Source organism: Bidens hawaiensis, unplaced genomic scaffold, assembly GCF_021521415.1.
Source record: "Bidens hawaiensis isolate Kalapana, Puna unplaced genomic scaffold, B.hawaiensis_p1.1 tig00044600_1, whole genome shotgun sequence".
NCBI lineage: Eukaryota > Viridiplantae > Streptophyta > Magnoliopsida > Asterales > Asteraceae > Bidens > Bidens hawaiensis.
In genome coordinates, this window is record NW_027497904.1 from 92012 (window position 1) to 116693 (window position 24682).

At 35.5% G+C, this 24682-nt stretch overlaps 4 protein-coding genes, 1 non-coding gene and 1 pseudogene across 6 annotated transcripts; 2 read left to right on the top strand and 4 right to left on the bottom strand.

Moving 5' to 3' along the window:
• Nucleotides 1–422: 422 nt before the first annotated feature.
• LOC143595036 (protein PLASTID TRANSCRIPTIONALLY ACTIVE 7-like) lies at nt 423–3299 on the bottom strand. Its single transcript, XM_077074182.1, has 4 exons — nt 3231–3299; nt 3048–3101; nt 2884–2946; nt 423–1232 (listed from the first exon to the last, which is right to left on the bottom strand). The coding sequence occupies exons 1-4, from the start codon at nt 3297–3299 to the stop codon at nt 885–887; spliced, it is 534 nt and encodes a 177-aa protein (XP_076930297.1). The 3' UTR covers nt 423–884.
• Nucleotides 3300–4192: 893 nt separating this feature from the next.
• Nucleotides 4193–7462, top strand: LOC143595041 (PP2A regulatory subunit TAP46-like). Its single transcript, XM_077074187.1, has 9 exons — nt 4193–4360; nt 4475–4597; nt 4692–4778; nt 4860–4958; nt 5047–5208; nt 6346–6381; nt 6462–6533; nt 6657–6937; nt 7023–7462. The coding sequence occupies exons 1-9, from the start codon at nt 4265–4267 to the stop codon at nt 7282–7284; spliced, it is 1218 nt and encodes a 405-aa protein (XP_076930302.1). The 5' UTR covers nt 4193–4264; the 3' UTR covers nt 7285–7462.
• LOC143595042 (soluble starch synthase 1, chloroplastic/amyloplastic-like) lies at nt 7434–11624 on the bottom strand (annotated as a pseudogene). Its single transcript, XR_013146455.1, has 15 exons — nt 11067–11624; nt 9809–10154; nt 9654–9731; nt 9449–9573; nt 9295–9376; nt 9052–9225; nt 8898–8979; nt 8742–8833; nt 8606–8668; nt 8434–8523; nt 8223–8347; nt 8049–8157; nt 7911–7963; nt 7785–7824; nt 7434–7697 (listed from the first exon to the last, which is right to left on the bottom strand). The product of XR_013146455.1 is annotated as a soluble starch synthase 1, chloroplastic/amyloplastic-like (transcript).
• Nucleotides 11625–11854: 230 nt separating this feature from the next.
• TRNAQ-CUG (transfer RNA glutamine (anticodon CUG)) lies at nt 11855–11926 on the bottom strand. Its single transcript has one exon. It is a non-coding gene; the product is annotated as a tRNA-Gln (tRNA).
• Nucleotides 11927–12743: 817 nt separating this feature from the next.
• LOC143595044 (CLP protease regulatory subunit CLPX1, mitochondrial-like) lies at nt 12744–16012 on the top strand. The gene is made up of 15 exons (XM_077074188.1): nt 12744–13439; nt 13517–13575; nt 13676–13767; nt 13853–13932; nt 14014–14064; nt 14149–14223; nt 14300–14377; nt 14463–14519; nt 14610–14680; nt 14743–14842; nt 15074–15178; nt 15260–15322; nt 15395–15517; nt 15606–15746; nt 15826–16012. Exons 1-15 carry the CDS (start codon nt 13005–13007, stop codon nt 15865–15867), a joined length of 1572 nt encoding a protein of 523 aa, XP_076930303.1. The 5' UTR covers nt 12744–13004; the 3' UTR covers nt 15868–16012.
• A 2600-nt stretch (nt 16013–18612) lies between these two features.
• On the bottom strand, nt 18613–23850 carry LOC143595045 (putative pectinesterase/pectinesterase inhibitor 61). The gene is made up of 3 exons (XM_077074189.1): nt 22900–23850; nt 22471–22610; nt 18613–19523 (listed from the first exon to the last, which is right to left on the bottom strand). The coding sequence occupies exons 1-3, from the start codon at nt 23805–23807 to the stop codon at nt 18826–18828; spliced, it is 1746 nt and encodes a 581-aa protein (XP_076930304.1). The 5' UTR covers nt 23808–23850; the 3' UTR covers nt 18613–18825.
• Between the last annotated feature and the right edge of the window lie 832 nt (nt 23851–24682).

Sequence of the window (24682 nt, forward strand, 5' to 3'; positions counted from 1 at the left end):
AACTCTACCCTCAACTCCTAAATAATGGTTTCTTTTACAAGACTTGAATCCTCACTAGGGATGACCAAACGGGTATCATACCAAATCGATACCATATTTTTAAGATTTTTTGCCACCGGCATGTTACCAGTATATCGCCTTCAATACCAGTACCAACCCGAGCATACCAGTACCGGTACCAAGAATTTGGAAAAATGGTACCGGTTTTTTCAATACCGGTACCCGGCTCATCCTAATCCTCACCATTTAAGAAAACTAAGTTTTATCTAAGAATATGGTACTGTTAGACCAAAAGCCTTTTGGTTTTCGAAGATTACTTCAACTCTTCAAGCATAATCTATGGATTAGATAATCTCTGCTCCCTATACATTCAACACTTAATACATAAATATAAATGTGCATTTGCTCATACACTAGGTCCGTATAATTGGATCCGTTGTTCTCGTGGCCTTCGCCTCCAGATGTCTACAACCCAAAGAAACGAGAGAGAATCCCCGCTACTCGTATCTTTGTGTCAACATATGATGCAACTAGTGGAATCACGAACACAAACTATTGCGAATCTCCGGTACCCACTCTGTTTTACCAGATAAAACTTTTCTAGTGTTCAAACTTAAGTGTTTTACAAATTGTCATCATATCCTATTATTAGTTTACTAAAAATAAAGTATTTGTGCAGCCTTTTAATTTGAATCTAAGATCATGGTGTTTAATATGATGATTCTAATTTCAACATTAACAAAAACTTGTAAATAAGATTTGACACCACTACCACTGTGTTCATCCTATCTCTTCTCTTCTATAACTGAATAACATAACTAAAGATTGATAACAAATTATGCATACAAATGAGCTATGAAAAAAGTAGAGACGCAAAGGGGGGTCTACTGCTCGTCGTCCTCATGGTCATGTGTGTCCATCTTGGTGATATGCTTGAAGGGATCGGTTCTCATATATGCCTCTGGTCGATAAAACCCCAAATCGTTCATTCTGTTGCTTATCGCGTGAAGAATGGCTTTCTTTTTACCCCCATATTCATCTTTATTTTGTTCCACCAACTCATTGGCCTCAGCAGCCAAGTTGTTGACAAAAGCAAAAATATTATCCTCCCACAGCTTCAGCCTCTCTATGTCATACCCCACCAGCTTTCCGGTCTCCCATATGTCCCTCACCTGCTCTTCCACAAACGGTGTTCTTTCCTGTGCGTACTGTATCATCTCATCTTTCTTTGTCTACAAGTCCATAATAACAAACACTAATAAGACCAACCATAAAGTATAAGAGCATTCACAACAGCTTCTTTATATCTATTTCTATAATTTAAAGAAAAATCACTTTCTCTAAAAAATTTTCTGACCTATATTAATCCTCTCACATCTCAATCTCTATCTCTATTCTATTAAACTAATATTGTTTCTCTTTCTTCCAAGTACAATATTTAACTGCTAACTATTTGGTCCTATTATTATTATAATTATTTTCAAATATTGATTTCTAATAACTTTCTATAAAATTTGACTATCTAACTTATGGGGTGTTGATCAGGTATTTTCCGAGTTTCGGTTTTATCAGGTATTTTGAAAACATATTCGTTCACACTGCTTTAGTTTGAAATAGATCAAATTTATACTCCCAAAAAAAGCACATTTTATGATTTGCTGCAAACTCATAAGCATTTGCATTCACTTCTCTATCAAAATTACATTCCTGCAAATTCATCATTGCATTTTGCAGGGTAATGCAATGCAAAGAACCGAATCCTTTTCACCCATGAATATACAATCTTTTCTTTACTGAAACACAAAATCAATTCATAAGAACACGCATGATCAACTTCAACATGTTTTTAACAACTCAAGTACTAAACATAAATGGCTGAAAATACTAGTTTAATTTCCCTATGAATTTACAAATTGTTTTTAACATTCCATGTGGAGAGCGGAGTTTTTTAACATCCAATTCACATAACCATAGGAAACGAAGTAGAACTAGAACCAAAGCAATAAATTGTCACTATTCCATTAACCTTAAGCTATTCATGTAAATCACCAGTAATAATAAATAATGAAACTGAATTCACAACATTGTGACTTGAAAGAAGCTTCAAATGCTCCATGGACTCACGCAAGCAAACGAAAGTCAAACTAATAAACTAAAATCCTCACTAGTGAAAATTTACCAACTTTAGATGGATCATCCTAAGCAACGAAAAGCCTAAATCCAAAATTTACTTGGAAATCATCACTAATAACGCAAAAAAAGAAAAGCTAATATGAAATCCAAATTACGCACATTACATATACAACAACAATAACATTACCTGAACCATCTATAGTTTATGCTCAAATACTTGAGACAGAGTCAAGTTCATGGAAAGGTAGAAGCTTGATACAAAATTTATTGAAATTAGTTTCATTCAAACCTCCTCCAGTTGACTAAAATAATCTAACTAACTAACAATTGATCAGTATCACTACAGCCATTAGTAGGGATGGCCAAATTCGGGACTGGTACCGGGTGGTACCGGTACCGAAATCGGTACCGATTTGGTACTGCCGGTACCGAATCGGTACCAACGTTTTGAGTTTCGGTACCGGTACCGGTATTTCCCGAAATTTTACCTTAAATACCGGTACCGGTACCAAGAATCCGCGATTTTCGGGACCGGGACCGGTCGGTACGGGCCCATTAGCCCTGAGATGATTGTGTTAATAAACCTAAGTTCCTTATCCTAAATCAGCACTTACACGAATCGGTGTTGTAGAAGGTGGGGACTAGCGATTAACCCAGATTAATCAAATTAGAACAGACACACCCACCAAAGTTCCTTATCCTAAATATAATATAGATTCAAGAATGCAATTAATTAATGAAAGCATGTACCAATTTTCTCCTCCTCCATATCTTCCGACGCCCAACGCCGCCGTTTTGGGAGTGATCGTTACCCTAGAACACCAAATAATCAGATACATACAATACAATAGAATACAAATTTAGATAATTATTATGGATGGGTTCCAGATGTATGTATGTATGTATTGACCGACCTTGGAGTATATGTTAAAGTTGGATCGCCGAGTGTTGAACTGGAGCTTCTGCTGCTGAAATGAAATAGATAGATAGATGATTCAACAAGTTATGCAAAACTTACTTAAGACACAAATTCTAATTATAATAATAACAATAGTTGTAGAGAGTTGAGTTGAGTTGATGGATTATTATTAATTTACAGATGATAATGATAATGATGAATTTGAATATAAAGACTGAAGCCCCATTGAGTTCATCGCCATTGCCATTTTCATACGGACCTCCAATCCACCCTTATCTTCTTTCCTTCATTTATACCACACTCAGTCAGATAATGTTATTTTAGGTTTTGGTTTATGACCCGACCCGATCCTGATTTGCACTTAAGTCTTAAAGCCCATACCAGCATTGCCTGGGCTCATTCTAGCCCAAAAGATTAATGACAACAAAATTACTTATTTGAATTATTAGTCTTTTAATTATTATCATTCGTTTTAAGAAACAGGAAAATGGTAAATTTCAAAACTGATGTATCTTTGGTATCGATCACAAATGGTTTGTTTTACGTATATACCAATAACCTGGGCCCATGAAGTGGTGTCAAGTGTCAACGATATTTTAACATTTTGATAAGTCTATAATATCGTATGGTACCACTTGCGTAACTGATAAACACCAAAGACACATTAAATCTCTTTATTTGTATGTGTTTAGATGTGCTATGTGTTAAGATTTTAAATGTGTTCAAACTTCATACATAATATATGAATAGTAACAGCCTCCACATAAATAATTAAAACGATTACTACATAAGTTTTTGTCAAGTAAAAATATACGTTACGGAAAAAATAACTACACAAAAAGATGACAGTCTAGGCCTATCCAAACCGCTCAATGCTCGCTCCAAAATGCTTGAAAAATCGACACTCGATTTTGACTCGGTTTGGCTCGGCTCATGAATTGCCCAAGGCTATGCATGACTTTAGAGAACACTAGAAGGATCGAATAAAGCCGGGTCAAACATTAGTTCCATCCTACTGTTAGATCAACGGCAAAGATGATGCTTTATCAACTACATCGACGGTTCTGAGATAAGTCGGTGTTTGTAACCCAAGAAAACCCATATCTCGGATCCAAAATCTCAACCCGATTTATACCCGACAGCCTGCACTGCAATTTATCCCTTCATCAAAAAACAAGAAACAGAACCAAAAACCAATCGATTTGATTTGTGATGGGATCAATGAAAATGGAAGACATGTCTTTACCAGCTTTGTTCGAACAAGCTCGCAAGATTCACATCCTTGCATCCGATTCAGCAGTCGACAAGGTAGGCTTCTATTCATATCCCAACATGTATGTATGTGTGTGTATGAATATTATTATTATTATTATTATTATTATTATTATTATTATTATTATTATGATATGTTGTTATTTGTAGGAAACGTTGAGAAAAGGATGTGAGGCTTTGCAACAATGTGAGGAAATGATTAGCAAGCTAGGGCTGTTTTCTAGTAACGAGACTAAGGAAGAAATTAGTACCACAAATCTCAAATATATACTTGTAAGTGTGTTAAGATATTGCATGATTTCACTGCTTTTGAATGAGTAAATCTGTATATGTAGTAAGGTTTTAAATGTGGGTTTTGTGGGGATAGGTTCCGTTTTATCTTGCGGAATTGATAGAGAAGACGGTAGACGGTGATAGGATACAGATATTGAAGGCTTCACTGGCTAAGTTAAAGGTAGTAACTAACTAACTAACTGTTATTAAGTTGTTGAATGTGTAGCGGTTTTGGTTAAGTGTAAGTTTGAATGATGTGTAGGAGTTTATTTCGTTTTGTGACGCGATGGAGCTTGTGCCGGAAGGTGAGTTGGAAACGGGAGCTCAGAATATTACTGCTGTGGACAAGAGGGCTAAGAAGGTCGGTTGGTCGGTCGTATTAATATTTGTTTATTGTGAAATGATTATTATACGTTTTGTACGATATTGAGGGGATGACTTTAATATAGATTGCTCGGTTCAAGCGCCAACTTGCTGCAGAGTCGAAACTTTTGGAACTAAAGGAACGGAAAGAAAGACGTGGGCGCTCAACTAGGGCTGCTGCGCTATCTACTCCTGTTGATGCTGGGGATGATGATGTGCTTGATGATGATGGGGAAGAAGAAAGGAAGGTCAGTTATTATTATGTTTGTTTTGTGTATGTTAATCATCTTTGGGTTCATAAGAGTAACCAGGGCAGCAAACTGGATGAACTTTTATGTTAGGAATAACAGCCGACATGTTTTAGGGATTGTAATGGTGTTCAACACAGTTAGCCTTGGGTTTTTTTCTAGGGGTGTAAACGAGCCAAGCCGAGCTCTCCTCTTTTTTATTTATGAGAGCCGGCCCATGAGTTGTTTTTTAAGCTCGGGATCGGCTCAGTTATAATCTATTAATTAATTTTTATACATTTTATATAATTTTATATATTTTCAGAAAAAACCTTATACGAACCTAAGCTTGGCTCGGGCTCGTTTAGTACCTTAAACAAGCCAAAGCTCGGCTCAAGCTTGGCTGCTAAGTATAAGTTAATACATAGAAGTCCAAAAGAGGTAAAAATTAAAAATGCACAAGGCCCGTTAAGGCACAATAAGCCTAACCGGGTTTCACATACAAGGCTCGAGCTCAGGCTCAATAATTAAACGAGCTTAATTTGAGAGGCTCGAACTCGAAAAACTCGGGTCGTTTCATCTTTTTATCGAAAAGGAGGTCGGTTATTACATTTGTTTGTTGTACTTGTGTGTATGTATAATCTTCTCCATTAGAGTGACCAAACAGTTACATTTAGCAACAATAGCTCAACATGTTTTTAGGGACTCTAGTGTTGTTCAACGCAGTGTCTTGAAGTTTTAATAGAGACTTTCACCTTCAAGATGTGACGTGCTCTTGCATAGTCTGTAATTTGTAACCATCCTAAATTATGAACTGCGTTGAATCATCGCCCACTTGCTAGGTCCTGTCTATTACTAGCTATTGCATCAAGCCACTAATTATAATCAGTTTTCATGAAATCTGATTTCTTTTAATATTTGAATGTTTTATCTATCGTTATCCCGTGATTCAGAAGAGGGCCAATCATTACTTCAGTTCAATTACTATAGCTGTTTTAATAGAATCATTGACACATGATTTTAACATCAACACAGTCACTATGTCTTGGGGTTGGAAAGGTTTAACAGAAATGTAGAAAGAAAATATGCTATTCCAGCTTTAGAAAGCTTATTGCTTGCGCTTCACTTTATTTCATTTTTCTGTTTGTGAATTTGCAGGCTTGGCTTACTACAATCTCTTTGGCTATCTGCAAGGTCGGTGTTTAATAGTTTCGGCCCAGTCTCTCGTTTTTCCATTTTTCAGTTAATTGTTATCTGATAAAATTATATTGTAGGCTCTTGATCTAATGGAAATGCTGAAAAAAGAGGAGGAAATGTTGTCTGCAATAAAGGAAAAACAAGAGCAGGTATAAGTGTATAACTCATCATCAAATGTCTTAAGCTAAATATACCAGAATAGGATAAAAGGACTTTTATGGTTTTAGAAATCCACAAGCATATCATATTCATAAGTATTGTATTGTGTGCAGGATGGAGACACTGAAATTTCACAGGCGGTTCTTGAAGAACGTGCAAAGACTGTAGAAGACTGGCACCACAATGCTTCTGCTAGAGCTCGATACACAAAACCAGCAGCACCTATAACATGTGCTACTTTTGCCCAAGATGTTTTGGAAGGGAGAGCTAAGGTTTCCCAGGCAGATGATCACAAGCACCAACCACTCATGTTTGGACCAGCTAGTCTCGTGGGCGGAAGCATAACAAGTGAAAGAGAAAGGATTGCTGCACAAGTTTTTCAACCTGGTCACAGGTATTATATTATACTATTCTTGTGTTACCAAAGATGATCTTTTAAGGTGAATATTTATATATGCTATTTTTATAATAAATGTTAGATTGCCAACGATGAGCATAGAGGAGGCTGGGTTGAAGGAAATGGAGATGATGAACAAATGGCAAGAGAGAACTGCTAAGATGATAGAAGAGGCCAATTCCTCGTGGCACAATGACAAGTGGAAGCCAAGGCCAGGTGGCGCCGATGACGACGACGATGATGAGGATGACGAGGCTGCCCAAGACAAGGCAAGGGCCTTTGATGATTGGAAAGATGAAAACCCTCGAGGTGCCGGAAACTCAAAGCTCACACCTTGTGGCTAACTCGGTATTCATTTCTCTTTTTTTCGCAAGCTGTTAGTATCTCTTATGGTGGAGATGTACACTTACAATTTATTATGTGTAATAGTGAGCTTAACTTTATGTAGAATGGTAAGCCAATAAACCGTATAAAACAAAGTTGTGGTCCCTATTTTTTTTTAATCAAAATGATGCAAAGAAACATGAAGATGAATTCAATAGTAAAGGTGGTGCGTTCTTAACATAATCGACTTCCAAACAGTCCGTGATGGCGTCGATTAGGTGATGTAAGGAGGGTCCGTGAAGGCCCAATGGAAAAGTTGCTCATATTGGAGTGCAGCGTTATCCCATGAACAATCTCTCGCCATGCCTCTACGCATTAACCCTTCCCATGATGTCTTGTGCTCCCTGTACGTCTTTATAGCCGTCCTTAGTGCCTAAACCATCAACCAATCGTTCTGTAAATCTAACATACTGTTAAAACAGTTAATAATATTATTATAATTTTGAATTTCAGAACTTACATCCAGCATGCTTTCTCTTGTCAAAGGTGAAAAGACCCATCTGTTAAAAGCAACATAGAAAAATAATATTAACAGTTGGTCTACAAATAACTTATGATGTGGACTGGGAGGGTACCATATACGTACCCGGTGCCTTCATCTTCACCTTCTGCATATGGATTGAAAGTCTTGACAGTTTCCTGGAATGTCAAAAGGTTTATTAGTTTTCTACAATGTTTAGTTTATAAACAATACAGATCACGCGAAGTATTGAATTTAACTCACTCTAAGGCCTCCGATTCCATGGACAACTGGTACAGTCCCATACCTCATTGCATACTGCTGGTTTAGACCACATGGTTCAAATCTTGAAGGCATTAACAGGATATCACACCTGCACATTTCACTCACTCAGATATATCCCCTTAAGCATTCATTACAGGTGATTTAGTTACCCACCCTGCGGCTATCTGGTGAGCAATAGGAATATTAAACCCAACCCATCCGCGGTATTTGCTTCTAAATGCTGCTTCACTTGCTCTCATCCACTCTTCATACTGTCTCTCTCCTGATCCAAGCATAACCTGAAAAAATATTCCGTCTTTACTTATCCATCGTTTTATAATTTATTGCCCAACCTCTATTCGATTCTTTTTAAATAAATTCCTACAAATTGAACATCGTCTTGCAGCAACGCTGGAGCAGCTGAGAGTAGTATATCGATTCCTTTTTGGTAGTCCAGTCTCCCAATAAATCCAATCTGTCAGATTTCACACGCTTATAGCAATAGCAGGAGTCGTCGTTTCACACTTTTTGGTCATAAATAGAGAGCGATAACTCACCAACGGACAATCTGGCCGAATTGGAAGACCTAATTCCCTTTGTAGAGCAATCTTGCACTCCATCTTCATTTCACATACAGACCAATGAGATCTTTATAATATAAAAACATTTTATTAAGTAGCTTGCATTGACCACCTTTCCTGAAAGATCATCAGCTGTGTAATGAGAAGAGATATACTCATCAGAGGATGGGTCCCATTCAGTAACGTCGATGCCATTTGTGATTCCTGCATTTATCATCAAAGCTTATACCTTTTTATACTGAAGTAGAACACAATATTTCCTACATACCGCGCACAACAAACTTTCGGCTAGTCAGAAGCTTGTTTAGACCATATCCACCTTCCGGGGTTGTTATTTCCCATGAATAACCCTGAAACATGAAGTCATTAATACACGTCTTCACAGCAGTATATAAATCTTTATTCTTGATAAACGAAGGTACCTGACTAACGGTCAATATCCGGTCAGCAGTCACAATTGCGCCTTTCAAAATATTAACAGCCTGACCGGTGTCAAGAGCATGTGTCCTTGCCCAAGTAGGAAATATCCATTCCAATGCTCCGTACCACTCCCAAGGAAATCCCAAATTACAATAAGTTGATGCAGCCTCAACTCCCTTGCATACAAATATTAAAATCACATACTTTTCCAGTAACATGATTGAAGGATATCAAAACAAGTGTACCTGGTGTGCAATGTTATGAATCACAATGATACTCCGAGCGTCCTTATAGATTCCATTTGGACGATATTTTGCTGCCAACAGTCTAATACACAAAATCATTAGCGAGTAAATCAAACGACAGGAGTGTTCAGTGAGGTGATGACTGATGACATACGTTGGCACAAGGCCTGCGTGCCAATCATTAGCCAGGAACAGGCATTTTTGTCCATACGTAAAGCCTCCTAGAGGGAGCACTAAAGGAGCCTCGCACGCTGCGTGACAAAGTAAGGTGAACCGAAACTGTTTATTCAAAAGAAAAAACATGTTATTGTTGATATAAAAAATATAACATGTTAAGCCATTAATTAGTAGTTTAGTACCTGGTTATCGCCAAATGGACCATAAATATCGCCATATGGATTTCCTGGACGGTGATAGCAAGGATGGTCTACAAACACCTGAAACTGCATTTCAATATTATTTATGCAACATTTTCTGTTATGTTAAAACTGTTAAAGTTGATTATATAACTTACCCAGTCAACGCCTTTCCTGTACTCGTGAAAGAAATTAACCTCCTGGACCCCACCGAAGCAGTAGACGTTGGTTGGACAATCGAGATTGGTGGTGCGAGCTAAGTTTTCATCAGAAGGGCCTCCATGTAAATATCTTGGAGAACCATAACTCGATGTCCACGTGCTGCAAGTGCAATGGGCAAGGAACCGCATACATCTCCTAACCCTCCTGTCTTTGAGTATGGTGAAGCTTCAGATGTAACAAATACTATGTCGTATGTCTCCTTTTTAAGGTCTTCTGATACTGCAGGTGTTAATTCATCATCTTCCAACTTGTCGGCTGGAAAGCTGCCTGCTTCAATGTCACCTGGGAGTTTTCACAGTTTGCTACTAGTTACTAATTATATATACAATTAGAAATCGTTTAAATGCAAATGGAACACATTTTTACGAGTGCAAACAAGCCGTGGCGCTCACGAGCTGCTTGAGCTCAGATTGATAAAAAGCTCAAAACGAGCGCAGCTTTTCGAGCTCAATCCAAGCCTCAAATAAAGCTCATTTAATTATCGAGCTCGAGCCTTGTTTGGGAAGCTCATCTAGGCTCGTCAAGCCTTAACGAGCCTTATGTATTTTTAAGTTTTTCCACTTTTGGACTTCTAAATATTAATTTTACACTGCACAAACGAGCTCGAGCTAGAGTCAAGCTTTGGCTCGTTTAAGGTATACTGCACTAGCTTGAGCCAAGCTTAGGCTCAAAAGTGTTTTTTCATAATATATAAAATAATAATAAAAGTGTATATAAATTAATTAATAAATAATAAACAAGTCAAGCCCAAGCTTAAAAAAACAACTCATGAGCCAAGCTCGAGTTTTAGAAAAAGAGCTCAAAACGAGTCGAGCTCGACCTCAGCTTAGCTCGTTTACACCCCTACACATTTGGAAAAGTTGCTTGTAATAGAAGTAAGCTATTGTTCTATTCTATTTGCTGGCAGACCTCAAACCACAATATAAGTTGACCCTTTCCAGTTTCCACTATGGTTTTAAATTAAAAATGGAGATAGTATTAATATTTATTTATCATTAATGTCCGTCGACCGTTGTCAATGATCATATGAAGTTGCAGATTAAATGCTTAGAGTTTGGAATTATTAGTTGGTTGCCAAATTATCAAGATCCAAATTATAAGAAAAAAAAAGGCTGCATTTCTGATTCAAAAGGGTTGGTTGATAATAATGTACAAGATTATTAAGTAGAACGAATGATGATAGAACCAAGTTACCAGATTGAGGGATGAGCTGAAACTCCTTTTCATCATCTTCTTCGTCGTCAAAAAACCCCAAAAGACCATCCTTTTCGTCGTCTTGTTTAGAGTTGTTGATGATCTTGATACGACAACTCCTCGTGTTTTTATTCTTAGAACACAAAAGCCTCAACCTCCTATTAGAATCCAACTTCAATTCGTCTGCAATGTTACGGGTTGATTTGGAAAATGGAACAGGAAACGGTAGGAGAAGCGACTTCATGAATCAAAGATAATATTACAAAAGAGAGTGCTTGCATTTGCATGTGTTTAAAACAATGTTCTAAAGAGAGAGAGAGAGAGACAAAAGCAATACCAGATGTGGAGGAAAGGGATAATAATAATAATAACTTTTGTTCACTGTGTGAGTCAGTGTGCTCTAAACTTGAACATCAAGTAAAGACTAAAGAGCAGACATCCCTTTCCTCAAAAGCAGTTGTTTCAAACTCACAAAGTAATAATGCAAAGCATAAATCACTTCTTGTTTGATTATGAACTGAGAATCCAGTTGATGAGTTTGAAGTTGATTACGAAACCGAATCAAACAAATTGCTTAGCATATAACACTGTTGCTTTAGTTGTGGATGCACACTTTTAAAGGTTGATCTTCATGTCAATGTTTAATCATATCAAATGATAATTAATGTATCGAAAATGTGTATTTGCGTGTTGAAGATTGATTGTTTGGAGTTTATATCATATACGGCTGTAAGGTGATTAATTGATTTGAAAGCAAATAGCATATTAGATAAAAAAAGAAAAATTTTAGGTTCTACCGAGACTTGAACTCGGGTTATTGGATTCAGAGTCCAATGTCCTAACCACTAGACCATAGAACCGCTTTGTTAGAACATGTCTTACAAATTATAATTAAATTAACAATAAATCTTCCACCGTAATACCTGTATTTTCTATTTTTGTCCACACGTTGTTTAGCAGTATAAATACAATTGTGAATTTGTGACATATGTTCAAGTGTTCAACAACAAAATACTTAAAACATTTTTCAAAATTATTTTTTTCCCGGAAGTAAAAGTTTCAAAAATTTCAAAAACTTAATCTTAATCTATAGTTATATAATAATATAATTTAAGTCTCAGTAATCATGTTATATTTTTGGTGTTAAACACTAATTCATTCTATGTGTGTTAATTTTTAACGTGTTCTTTTATATTTTTTTGTATAAAATTGCATTCGGGTTTTAAATATGGTCTAATCGATCCATACATAAATTGGTACATTTTGCGTTCGATGAGCCTAATTATTTTACACATTTTAATACCTCTGAACCATAGACGCTAAGATAAATAAAATAAAGGGGATATGAAACAATATAATCTTTGCACAACCTACAATAATATTTATTTACTTTATTAAATGATGTTATATTTTTCTAATATATTTGAGGACACTTGTTTAGACAAGACTTGTATTTTTGTAATTATAAAACCCAAATTGATAAGAAACATGATCCAATCCTTCTAGACATGCTTCTAATATTTAATAATTTGTTGAATTGTTCACGCCAATTTTAAAATTACACTATTTCTTAAAAATCCAATTTGTGTAGCAATTAATATCAGAAATTTATTAATGTTATTGCCATAGTTTTGTTTAATTGTCTTGCAGATAAACAGAATATTTATTATGTTTCAACCACACAAACAAACTTGTATGTACTCTTTTATGATGACCAATCAACTATAGATATTTTGTTTTGGAAAGCAAGGAATGTACTTATCTAGATGCATAAAGTACTTCAACCCAAGATTCAGATTCTAAACCTTCCTCTTTCTTCTACACTTTTCCAATCACAAACAAGAACAAAGATTATCTTCTCAAGATTCACCTTCATCAATTCATTTTAATCCAAATAATAATAATAATAATAATAATAATAATAATAATAATAATAATATGGCTGCAGCTGCTGTTCTAAGATCAAAAACACCTAGAGCCAGAGGTTCACTGTCACACTTGAAGTACTTAGCTTCAAGTCAAGATATGCATACTTGTTCAAGACCATCAACAACCAAGCTAGACCAATACCACTCTTTAAAACCCTTGTTACTATCAGGTGAAAATCTTGATAAAGGTTATTGGTTTTTCAAGAAGTGGAGATCAATTAATATGTATGGTGGTAGTGTTCATGGTGGTGACCCACCTGAGGTCTGGCAGCCTCGTGGAGATGGTTTTAAAATTGTTCCCACCATTGCGAACTCGGCCGTGTCCGGTTCGGGTGATGGGAATGGGAGTTGGGGTGGCTCTAATTTGGGCAGCAGTTTCCCAACTCCTAAGGAAATATGTAAAGGATTGGATAAGTTTGTTATTGGTCAAGAAAGAGCTAAAAAGGTTTTTTTTTTTTTATTCTTGTGTTAAAAGTTAATATTTTTAGATTGTTTTATGTGATTATGGTGAATTTGATGCAGGTGCTATCTGTAGCGGTGTACAATCATTACAAGAGGATCTTTATTGATAGTTCACAAAAGTAAGCACATTTGTAGAAAGTGATATGTATATGAAAATGTTATTGAAACATGTCTGTTAGTAACTTTTTTGATAAATTTTATTGCAACTTGGAAAGTTAGGCCTTCGGGAAATGACACGGAAAAGGGGGCGGATGGTGATTTTGTAGAACTTGAGAAAAGTAATATTCTTGTATTTGGACCGACGGGGTCAGGTAAAGTTGTGTTATGCTATTTGCATTTTCAGTTTTTTGCTCTCCCTGTATTTTTTCGCACTTGTGAACTTTTTTTTTGTTATAGGGAAGACGTTGCTTGCGAAAACATTAGCTCGCTTAGTGAACGTTCCATTTGTTATAGCAGATGCTACCACTCTTACTCAGGCAGGCAACTATTATACGTTATTTATCAAATCGGCCGCTTTACAAATGTTGATAGGTTACTATACATATTGAGATTTGCAGGCAGGTTACGTTGGGGAAGATGTGGAATCTATTCTATACAAGCTTTTGACGGTACTACTACTTTTAAGCTATGGTCATCAGATTCAATGCTGTATATATATTTGAGATTTGATGATAACCTTTTTCTTGGTTCAGGTTGCTGATTATAACGTCTCAGCTGCTCAGCAGGGCATTGTGTATATTGATGAAGTTGACAAGATTACAAAGAAGGTTTTACTTCAAACTTGCTCTCACTCTGTGTTAAACCTTTGATCTGTTGCATTCATTAATTTGTTGATATTTATAGGCTGAGAGTCTTAACATTAGCAGAGATGTATCGGGTGAGGGTGTGCAGCAGGCACTACTAAAGATGCTGGAAGGCACTGTACGTTGATTTTTTGTTTTGTTTTCTTCTAAAGATAACATTTTTAAGAAATGGCACGCATTCGATTCATGATGATGTGTTTCAGGTTGTCAATGTACCTGAGAAGGGAGCACGAAAGCATCCTAGAGGAGACAATATTCAGGTAAATTACTTTTACATATATGGTGTGTCTTGATTTAACCCAAATTGACCTATTTTTAAGTTCAAACTTTTTTGTTAATATTTGTTGCAGATTGATACCAAAGATATTCTGTTTATTTGTGGTGGAGCGTTTATAGATCTTGAGAAAACGGTCTCAGAAAGGTATGTGTTTTTGTTTTTGTTACTTGTGCAGTTGTGTTATATCACATGATTTTGTTATTCAGACGGCAAGACTCTTCCATTGGGTTTGGGGCACCTGTTCGGGCCAACATGAGAATGGGAGGTGCTACTACTGCTGCTGTCACTTCATCTTTGTTGGAAACTGTAAGCATTTTCCAAGTCATTATCCGATAATGAACAAGTTGTAATAATAAAACTTACTGTAAGATATGATAGTTCGAATAGTTAAAGGAAGGTTATATGAAAATTTACCCAACCCTTTTGACAGTCAGTTTTTATTGCTCCCCTAGTATTAAACCGATTATTTAATCCCCCAAAAAAGCATATAAACGTTAGTAGAAATAGCTAAGTTTTACTGGCATATGTTTTTGTTAGGTTGAAAGCAGTGATCTCATTGCTTATGGATTGATTCCTGAATTTGTTGGACGGTTTCCGATTCTTGTTAACTTATTAGCTCTCACAGAAGATCAACTTGTCCAGGTAAAGTTTATTCAAGATTTTGGATTGATTTTTCCATACCTTTATCAGTTTATGTATCAAACAACATTATTGTATTTGTAGGTGCTAACGGAGCCAAAGAATGCGTTAGGCAAGCAATACAAGAAGTTATTTCAAATGAACGGAGTAAGTTTTCGTGTTTTGTCTTATATGCATTTTGACTTGGATAAATCAGTTGGTTATTATTGTTGTTTTCAGGTTAAGTTGCATTACACGGAAAGCGCATTGAAACTAATTGCGAAGAAAGCAATATCGAAAAACACAGGTGCTCGTGGTCTGAGGTCCTTGTTAGAGAACATTTTGATGGATGCAATGTACGAGGTTTGTGAATTCTTCAACTTATCCAGTATCATTAATTTGTTAAACGAGTGAGCATGTCAGTTATTGTAAGACGATTCTTCATTTGTAGATTCCTGATGAAAGAACAGGGGAGAACATAATAGATGCTGTTGTTGTCGATGATGAAGCTGTTGACCGTGGAGCAAAAATATTGTACGGGGAAGGGGCACTTGATCGTTATCTATCACGCCATGATAATAAAGATACGGAGGTAGGTGCATGCCAAAACGTCGAATCTTTATTTAAAACACTTCATATTAAATGTTTAATATAATGTGTTTCTGTTGCAGGTGGAAGGGGCTGATGAGCTGCCTTCTATTGCTGCATTGTAAATCATGTTTCGGATGACATACGTGTACTGTACAGTATAAGTTGTAATAATACCCGCCCATTCTGCACCATGTGCTGTAACCTGTAGCATGTATATATGTAAACTGTATCCATTTTAAGATGCCATGTTTGTGTTGGACTGGAGTTTATTACAGTTTCGTCGGTTGCATGCTGTCATCGCCCTTATGGGCCTAATGTAGCAAGCAGCATGTCAAAACAAGCATGTGAATGCTTGCTTGATATTATAGTTACTACCGGTGTAACCTAAAATCCGTCCAAACTGAACCATAAACGCTCATCCCTCAGTTCTAGTTAACAGAAGCTGCTATTCAAACATAACTTTGAAATTTGATACTCACTCCGTCCCTCTACAAGCGTCATGGTTTGAAAAACACAAAATTTAAGAAAGTTTGAATGATTACATTTTTTGCTTAACAAATAACTATAATGCCCTTGACATATATAAAATGACAAAATTTAAGAAAGTTTGAATGATTGTATTTGTGTAAGGGTAAAATTGGAAATTAGTTAATAAATTTTGAAAGTGAACATTTGTAATGGAACAAACTAAAAAAGAAATATGAACACTTTCAAAGGGACGGAGGGAGTATCTTTCTATATATGTTTTAGGAAATTAGGTGCTACAAATTCACTATCTAACAATGAATCATACTCTTTCCAGAGGGTGTGAGGAAAACATAATTATTTGTGTAGAAGTTGATTTCGGGTTTTAGATGGGGAGGCTAAAATTCGGGTAGAGTTTCCGATGAGCGGTGCGGTCATGGTGTTTTCTGAAGATGATGGTTGCAGATCACCCAGAATTCCATATGTTTGTTGATTATGTGTTGTATTCTTTGTTCCTTATACAGTGGCATGCATGCTACTAAATATTTTGTTATTTAGCTCTTGTTTAACAAGTTGAAAAGTGCCCTGCTTGCGGTGCGCGCATATAATGTATATATGTGTGAACCCTCGGGTGGGCAAAAGTAAAATTGCACTAATTTTGACGTTATTTTACTAATTTTATGAAAATAACGTTAAAAGTGATGGAAGGTTAATCAGGCATCATGTGGTGGCGTTGATAGCCGAAAGACAAGGGTACATGCACCAATCAGCCGGCGTCCCGATGATTGAGTGCTATGTGCCTTATGTAATATGTCCAAGGCTTGATGCAAAACTACTATCGAGCCGGGGGTCTCACCGGAAGCAGCCTCTCTATCCCCATGGGGTAGAGGTAAGGCTGTCTACATCTTACCCTCCTCAGACCCTACCATAGCTTTGCTATTGGTGGGATATACTGAGTACGATGATGATGATGATGATGATGATGATGATGATGTTTAACAAGTTGAAAACTAGAAATAGGGTATCAATTTCTTGTCTATTGACATAGCTATTTTAGTACTTAGTTTTCATTTTAAAATATAAATATATTAGAAATAAATTGAAGAATTTTGAAGTCAGTCCACTCTCTGTTAGAGGTTGGCAGGTTGCTACTTGTTAGTGCAATTGTGGGCCTTTTCTTCAACTTGAGGTCCATTATCCATTTAATGTCTCAGCTAGAGGTAGAGGTGCACAAAAAACCCGTATTCGGAATCGGACCTGAAAAAAATACCCGGTGCCGGTTTTTTTATACCCGGGTATTCTATACCCGAAACCGGAACCGACCCTACCCGTAGGGTATGGATAGGGTATGCATTTTGAGGTCAATACCCGTACCCGGAACCGTACCCGATTTATACCCGTAAATACCCGGACCTGGTCATATCCTATACCCGATACCCGATACCAATTTTCTAATACCCGAAATAATACATGAGTTTTTATAGTACATTTTTATGTTTACTTCACAACTTTTATGTTTAAGTTTTTGTAAAATGCATATTACTAAGTAAATATTTTGTAATTAAGTGAATTTATGGTTTTTGTAATATCGTTTAATTATTTTTATAAATTACAAAGCAAATTTAAATTTTAAACAAATTAAAAAATGTATAAAAAATTACAAATTCAAAACCGGGTATTAATACCCGGTTCCAATACCCGAACCCGATCATACCCTACCCGGATACATAGGTTGAGTTTTTCTCCTCAATACCCTACCCGAACCCTACCCGGTTTCTCTCAATACCCGATTTTCCAATACCCGATCATACCCGAAACCGGTTTCATACCCGAACCCGGATATTAGAAAAAAACCCGATTTATACACCTCTAGTCTCAGCTATTATAACAAATTAATTACACTTAAATAATAATAATAATAATAGTAGAATCGAACCATATTTTTTCTTTTTGTTAATTTGTTGGTAAAATATTTCTTTTTGGTTGGGGCAAGTAGCAAAGACAAAGTTAATTAATTAATTAATTGTTTTGATGTTAATGGCTTACATATAAACACTCAAATATTCTGAATTGAGTTCTAAGAAGTAAAAAAATTTGTATGTATGAATATCTATTTTTGTAAGAACGTATATTTAATGTGCCAAACATGCATTAAACCAACGAACAATTATTATAAATTTATAAGCACATGTATACCTGTAATTATCAAAATAATTCTCAAAAGAAAGGTGATGTATGGACAAAATATAATTTAAATCCGATGTTGATGTTATATTAATTATTAATGTATATTTAATAAAAGATTTCCAGCAAAAAACTTTACAGCTAGCAATTTCTTCATTTCGATGATGATAGATCAATAGTAACACTCGATGGGTCCGAAATGAAGAAACATGAATAATCATTCCTTCTATTATTTTTATTACAATTACAATTTTGACCCAACACATTACATCAATATTATTAACTTATGATACAAGATACTATGGTTTTATGTTTTCCAACATTTACCTTAATTATATCAACATGAGTTTCACATGTTCATATTCATGTTTATTTTTTAAAACCCTATAAAACCATGAATATATATATTTTTTTTGTATGTTAAAACAAAGCTATGGAGATAGACCAGCCAAAAATGCAACTCCAGTAGAAGGTAACCATGAGGATCCATATATAAACTGAGCCACTGTGAACCGACTCGCCTCTATAGTAGATGTGATAACCCGATAACCTGGCCACTTTACTCGTTGACCAACGCCCGCACCGGGTCCATTGTTCATATACTCACCATAGTACAATGTGTCAAGTGCAAATGCCCCATTCCATTCTAACCAACCCCTAGGGTGAATATGGTCACCCATGTAAGTTTGCAAGTACACCGTCCTTGCGTAAAGTTTCCATGGCCGCCCAAGATATGTTGGGAAACTCGACTTTGATGCCTCGAGATCGGGTTGGGCCACTAGCCTACATAAGTGGATTGAGATACCCGTGTTTTGATTTGGGTCTTTTCGGTTTTGAGCAGTAATTGTGACCTTTTGTTGTGGCATTGGCTTTCGGGCATAAATGTTGCAGCTTTGGAACACGACTGCCGCATTGCCAAAAATGAAATCCACTGTGCCATAAATGTCACATTCGCGATAAAATTGGCGTTGGGAGTGTACATATAACGTGTCTTGGTACCCGATGATGCTGCATCGGTAAACTACTGCATGGTCGGCACCAGTTCTCAGTGCGACCGCTTGGTGTCTGGCAGGGCCGGCATAGTTCTCGAACGTGATATCCCTTGCAATGAAACCCGAACCAGTTGCAGCTGTTTTTGGAAATTCACATATGAAGGTTAGAAGTGTCATTTTAGAAGATAAATAATTAAAGTTAGGTATCCTAGATTGTAGTCTAATTACACTAAAATCAATGATAAACGAAAAAAAAAAGACAACTTACAGGAAGCAAGAAGCCTAAAAAGTATAATGAATCGTATGACCAACATAATAACTACTAGCCCCAAGTTAACCTTCTTGTTTTGAGTTTTATTTCAATGTTAAGAATATTTCTCTAGTTATTATATTATAATGTTTATACGTTTTTATTTATCCATCCGTTAATATTTTTATGGGAATTATATCTATCTATTAGAGTTATAAATGATGTTACAATAATTACTTGAAAAGTTAGGTGGAGGAAAAATGATGATGTTTATGTAAAGTTCAAAACCTCAAATAATGCATGTTATCAGTAAAATGCTAACTTTATATTATTTTACTGGATGATAATGAGGAGTTTTTTACTAAATGAGTGTAGTTGAAAAAAATATTTACCAGTTTGGTGTAGTTTGAAAACTAATTACCAAAATGGGTGTTTTCTTGAAACTTGTTTGATTCTCTCCTAACCTAATTGGTTAAATCTAATTCACTAAAATTAAATTAACATATTGTTAAAAATAAAATTAAATAAAAGAGAAACTCATATTTACTATTTATAAATATTCGTTTTGCCAATCATATATTCCAAAATTATAAACTAAGTAATAACATCGTTTTTTTACTACCTTTAAACTAATTATTATAAAATTTAGAAGTTTGGGCGAATACGGTCCATGCAGCTTTGTTTTTTAAAATTTTATTTTTTTACTTTTAAAAAAAAAATTAAGCAACAATGGACTGGCTAATAATTTTTTTATTATTTTTTTCTTTTATTAGTTAACTCGTATATTTAAATAACCAATTAACTAAACACAATTTTTGTTTTCCGTTTAATCTTTTGTTTGGTGTCCGTCATAGTGCACAAGTTTGTAGCATGAGTTTTCAAGTTACATAATAAACAAACAATGGAACGTCCACGTTTCGATACACGCTTACATTACGACTAAATTTTTGGGTTTTATTTTTCGTTTGCAGTCGCAAATACTTTAAATCGAAAGACTTTACTATTGTCGTATTCTATAAGTAACCTAATGTCTTTTAATAAAATCTCTAATGTTTTTTTACATTTTTGTTTTTTACGCACCAGACAGAACCGGATCGCGTTGTCTAGTATTACACATACCCTAAAACCTAAAATATTAATAGAAAAATAGCATTGAATTATGAATGTCTCGAGCAATAACAAGAAAGTCGTTGATTAACTTGTTCGATTTTAGTTCTAAATTACGAAGGGACGTAGAATTCGTCACCTCTTGCAAATATAATATCTTAGTGCATAAATTTCTAATTCTAACAATATGCTAACAATAAAATTATTATTATCTAATAAGTTAAATATCAAATTTTGGTGCCACAAAGACTTTTAAGATCTCTTTTTAAGTAAATTATTTTGTTTAGTTTTCAGGTTGATTAGGTGGTTCAAATGGTTGGGTATGATTCTTTAAAAGCTATGGTTTATATTATTTGTCCGAGTTCGAATCTTCATGCAATCATTTTGTTTATTATTATTTTTTTCCTTCAGTTGTGAAGTGGATTTGTGTTCTTTATACGTTTGACCAGACTATATTGACTGTTAACTTTAGATTAATAAGTTTTTTGTTTTCTATTTCTACTTTCTTTTTCTTTTAAATGTTTTTTTAGTTGTTGTGGCTTAAATATGTTTTTTTTGATTTAATTCCGGTGCCGTGACCCGATACCGACCGAAAAACTGCATCTTATGGGTCCAACTGTTAACAACTCATTATATATATATATATATATATATATATATATATATATATATATATATATATATATATATATTTATATAAGAGAAGTTTGGTGCCGCTAACCAAGTGGCGGCACCAAACTTGTCTATACCATTTTGATTTTCTTTTTTAGTATTGGTAGCGTATCGAACGTAACGAAAACCGACCTAACGTCAATTTTTGTGTACATAACGAAAACAGACTGAATTCGTGTAAGCTCACTACATCAACGTCCCGCACTGACAATGCTAGGGTTTTGATGCCATTTGGTTTTGTTGTTTTACTTCCGGTACCATAACAAACGTAACGAAAACCGAACGGATTCCAATATTTTTTGTTTGTTGTTTTAGTTCCAGTACCGTAACGAACGAGAAAGAAACAGACCAAATTCGCGTAAAGTCACTGCCTTTTGTTTTAGTTCCAGTACCACCGTAACGAAAACCCACCAACTGTCATTTTTCCTTTAGTTCTGGTATTGTAAGAAACCGAATAAATTTACGTCGACTTATCATCTCAACGCTCGAGACCGACAACACTTGATATTGACCACAACCCAGATTTTACCGACCTGTCCGGCGCAACACGCCGGATATAACTTCCTAGTTATTATTATTATTATTATTATTACTATTATTATTATAATTAATATAATTTTTTGGTGAATAATAAACAAACATGCAGGTTAAAAAAGACGATATTATTAATACTAATATAATAATAGAAGTGTTTTCTTTTATTTAAGTTTAGTGAATTAAATTTAACCAATTAGGTTAGGACTTAGGAGAGAATCAAATAAGTTTCAAAAAAACATCCATTTTGGTAATTAGTTTTCAAACTACACCAAATTAGTAAATATTTTTTTCAACTACATCCATTTGATAAAAAATTCGATAATGAGTTATGTATATGTTATAGTTCAAAACTTCAAATATGATATGATAATCTCAGTCATCAAATGTCACACTCATTTTGAATTCTAGTTAAATACCGGAATACCTATTTAGAATGTTACTGTTTTTCTTCTAGGATTCGAGTTTGTTTGTCGTCTTACTAGGTAGGGTAAAAAAAAGAAAAAAAGAAGAAATAGTACCAAAAGAGGCGGTGTGGAAAGTGGTGACATTGTCAACGACCCTATTTATCCCTCCTGTAATGACTGTTTTGCCCTTGCCATCCCCTACGAACATCAAATTTGTCTTCTTCCTTCCCACCTTTAAATTATCTTCTTCGTACCTAAATTACAATACCTTTTAGTAAAATAAATAATAAAAAAATTTCATTTCACAATACTTTATTCTTAATAACTAAACTCTTACTTGTCTGATCTTTTTAACATAACAATTGTCACACTTCATACTATCCTGTGTGTTTAAAACTTATTAACCAATAAAAAGCCTCAAAATACACCTTTCATCATACTTTTTATATTACCTTTTTTCTTTTCTAAGTTAATTGATCCCATTTAAAAATATAAAGTTTTATCCGACACCTTGATTCTGTTAAACTAAAGGCTAAACTTTACCTTCCTGCTTTTACGTAGATTATGAACCGTCGGCTGCTAAATTCGGGCGCCTTCTTTATCGCCTCAGCGATAGTCTTACACGTCCCACTTCCATCCTTCGACACTATAATATCCGCTTGCATACTTCCCACGGGCGTCTGCAGCAGCCTTCTCTCCTTCCTTCCCAACCACTTCGGGTACGACATTAACCTACGCCTATGCTGTATCGGGACACCATAAAAATCATCCTTGTCACTCGTAGCCGCATAAATCGCCAAACTATTACTCACCAACTCAGACAAGTCCTTCAACTTCTCATCCATCTGCTGCTTCACATACCCGTTTTCCACCTCGGACAACCCTTCTATACACGTGTCCTGATTAGTCAACGCGGCACTGAGCCACGTCATCACATCCTCACTAGACCCCTTTGTGGTTACGGAACCCAAGGAACGCGAAAGCTGGTCCACCGAATCTTCTAGAAGCTCGAGACAATCCTCGTACGCGGACCGTACATGTGTGTCCATTTCGAGGTTACTTATCTCGGACGACGTGTACAGCGCTTTTCCAAAGCGCTGTAGCGTCACGTTTATCGAAATGTGGTTCATTTCGGTTACAGACGCACTTTGTGCCCCTGGGAAATTAAGTAGGGAGTCTAAACACAGACTCTGGTAACGAGTCCGACCGCAGACTTGTGACATGGCTGCGGTCGGGCGAGGGTGAGATCCTCCCGTGTGCCTGGTTCGGAGACGGACCACGAGTCCCACCGACACCAGGGACACGATAATGAGAGTGATGGCGAAGATGAAAGCAAACTTTAATTTGGAATTAGAGGTGGGTGTGGGATGAGAAGGTGATCGGGTGGGCTTTAATGATGCGTCGGGTCGGTTTCGGCCCGGTTGATAGTTGCCGAGCCTGTCGTAATCCATGTGTAGGTTTAGAATTAGAATGGGAGGTTATAATGAATGAGTGTGAGTGTGAGTGTGAGTGTGAGTGTGAGTGTGTTATGTGTATATATTCAGTACGTACGTAGCAGTGGAAATTAGGCAGCCAATGTCTGGAATGAATTAGTAGTTGTTGTGAAGTTAACGTCCATGGCTTAGCTGTTTCCATGTTCTTCATGGGACTTTATTATTATTATTATTTTTAATTTTAAAGAATATATGATGAATAAGAGGGTAAAAGCATCCACGCTAGGGACTCTAAAAACAAAAAAAAAATAAAAAAAGAAGAAAAAACATACATAGTCATTTGACACGTTATAAAAACATCATTTTTAAAAATATCCAAACTCATCAATAAAAAATCTTAAAAATACCAAAAATCATTGTCACGTCATCACCACCTTTTCCATCCAAAACCTTCATATAATTTTTTTTCTAGTTCTTAGCTAAGAACTTTTTCTAAAAATAAGTCCTAAAAATTTGGTCCACAATAAGTAAAATTTGATGAAGTCTAAAAACACACACAAAAAAAACAATATTTAAAAACATCTTAGTGTATGCTCTAACACTATATAGACACAAAAAGTGTATTCGAAAGTAAAAATATAAAAAAAAACAACATTTAAAAACACGTTATTGTGCATGCTTTAATATACTGTACTAAATAGACACAAAAAGTGTATTCAAAAAGTAAAAAAGAAAAATGATTACGTCAGGCACCAGTGAGTACTCTTTGAGTCTTTGGTCACCAATAATATTTACGTTGGTAGTTTAAATTGACATGTTTAGTTAAGGATATTCTGAATTTATAAAACACAATTTTGATTGGTTAATTAATCACGTCCCTTTTTACGTGATTT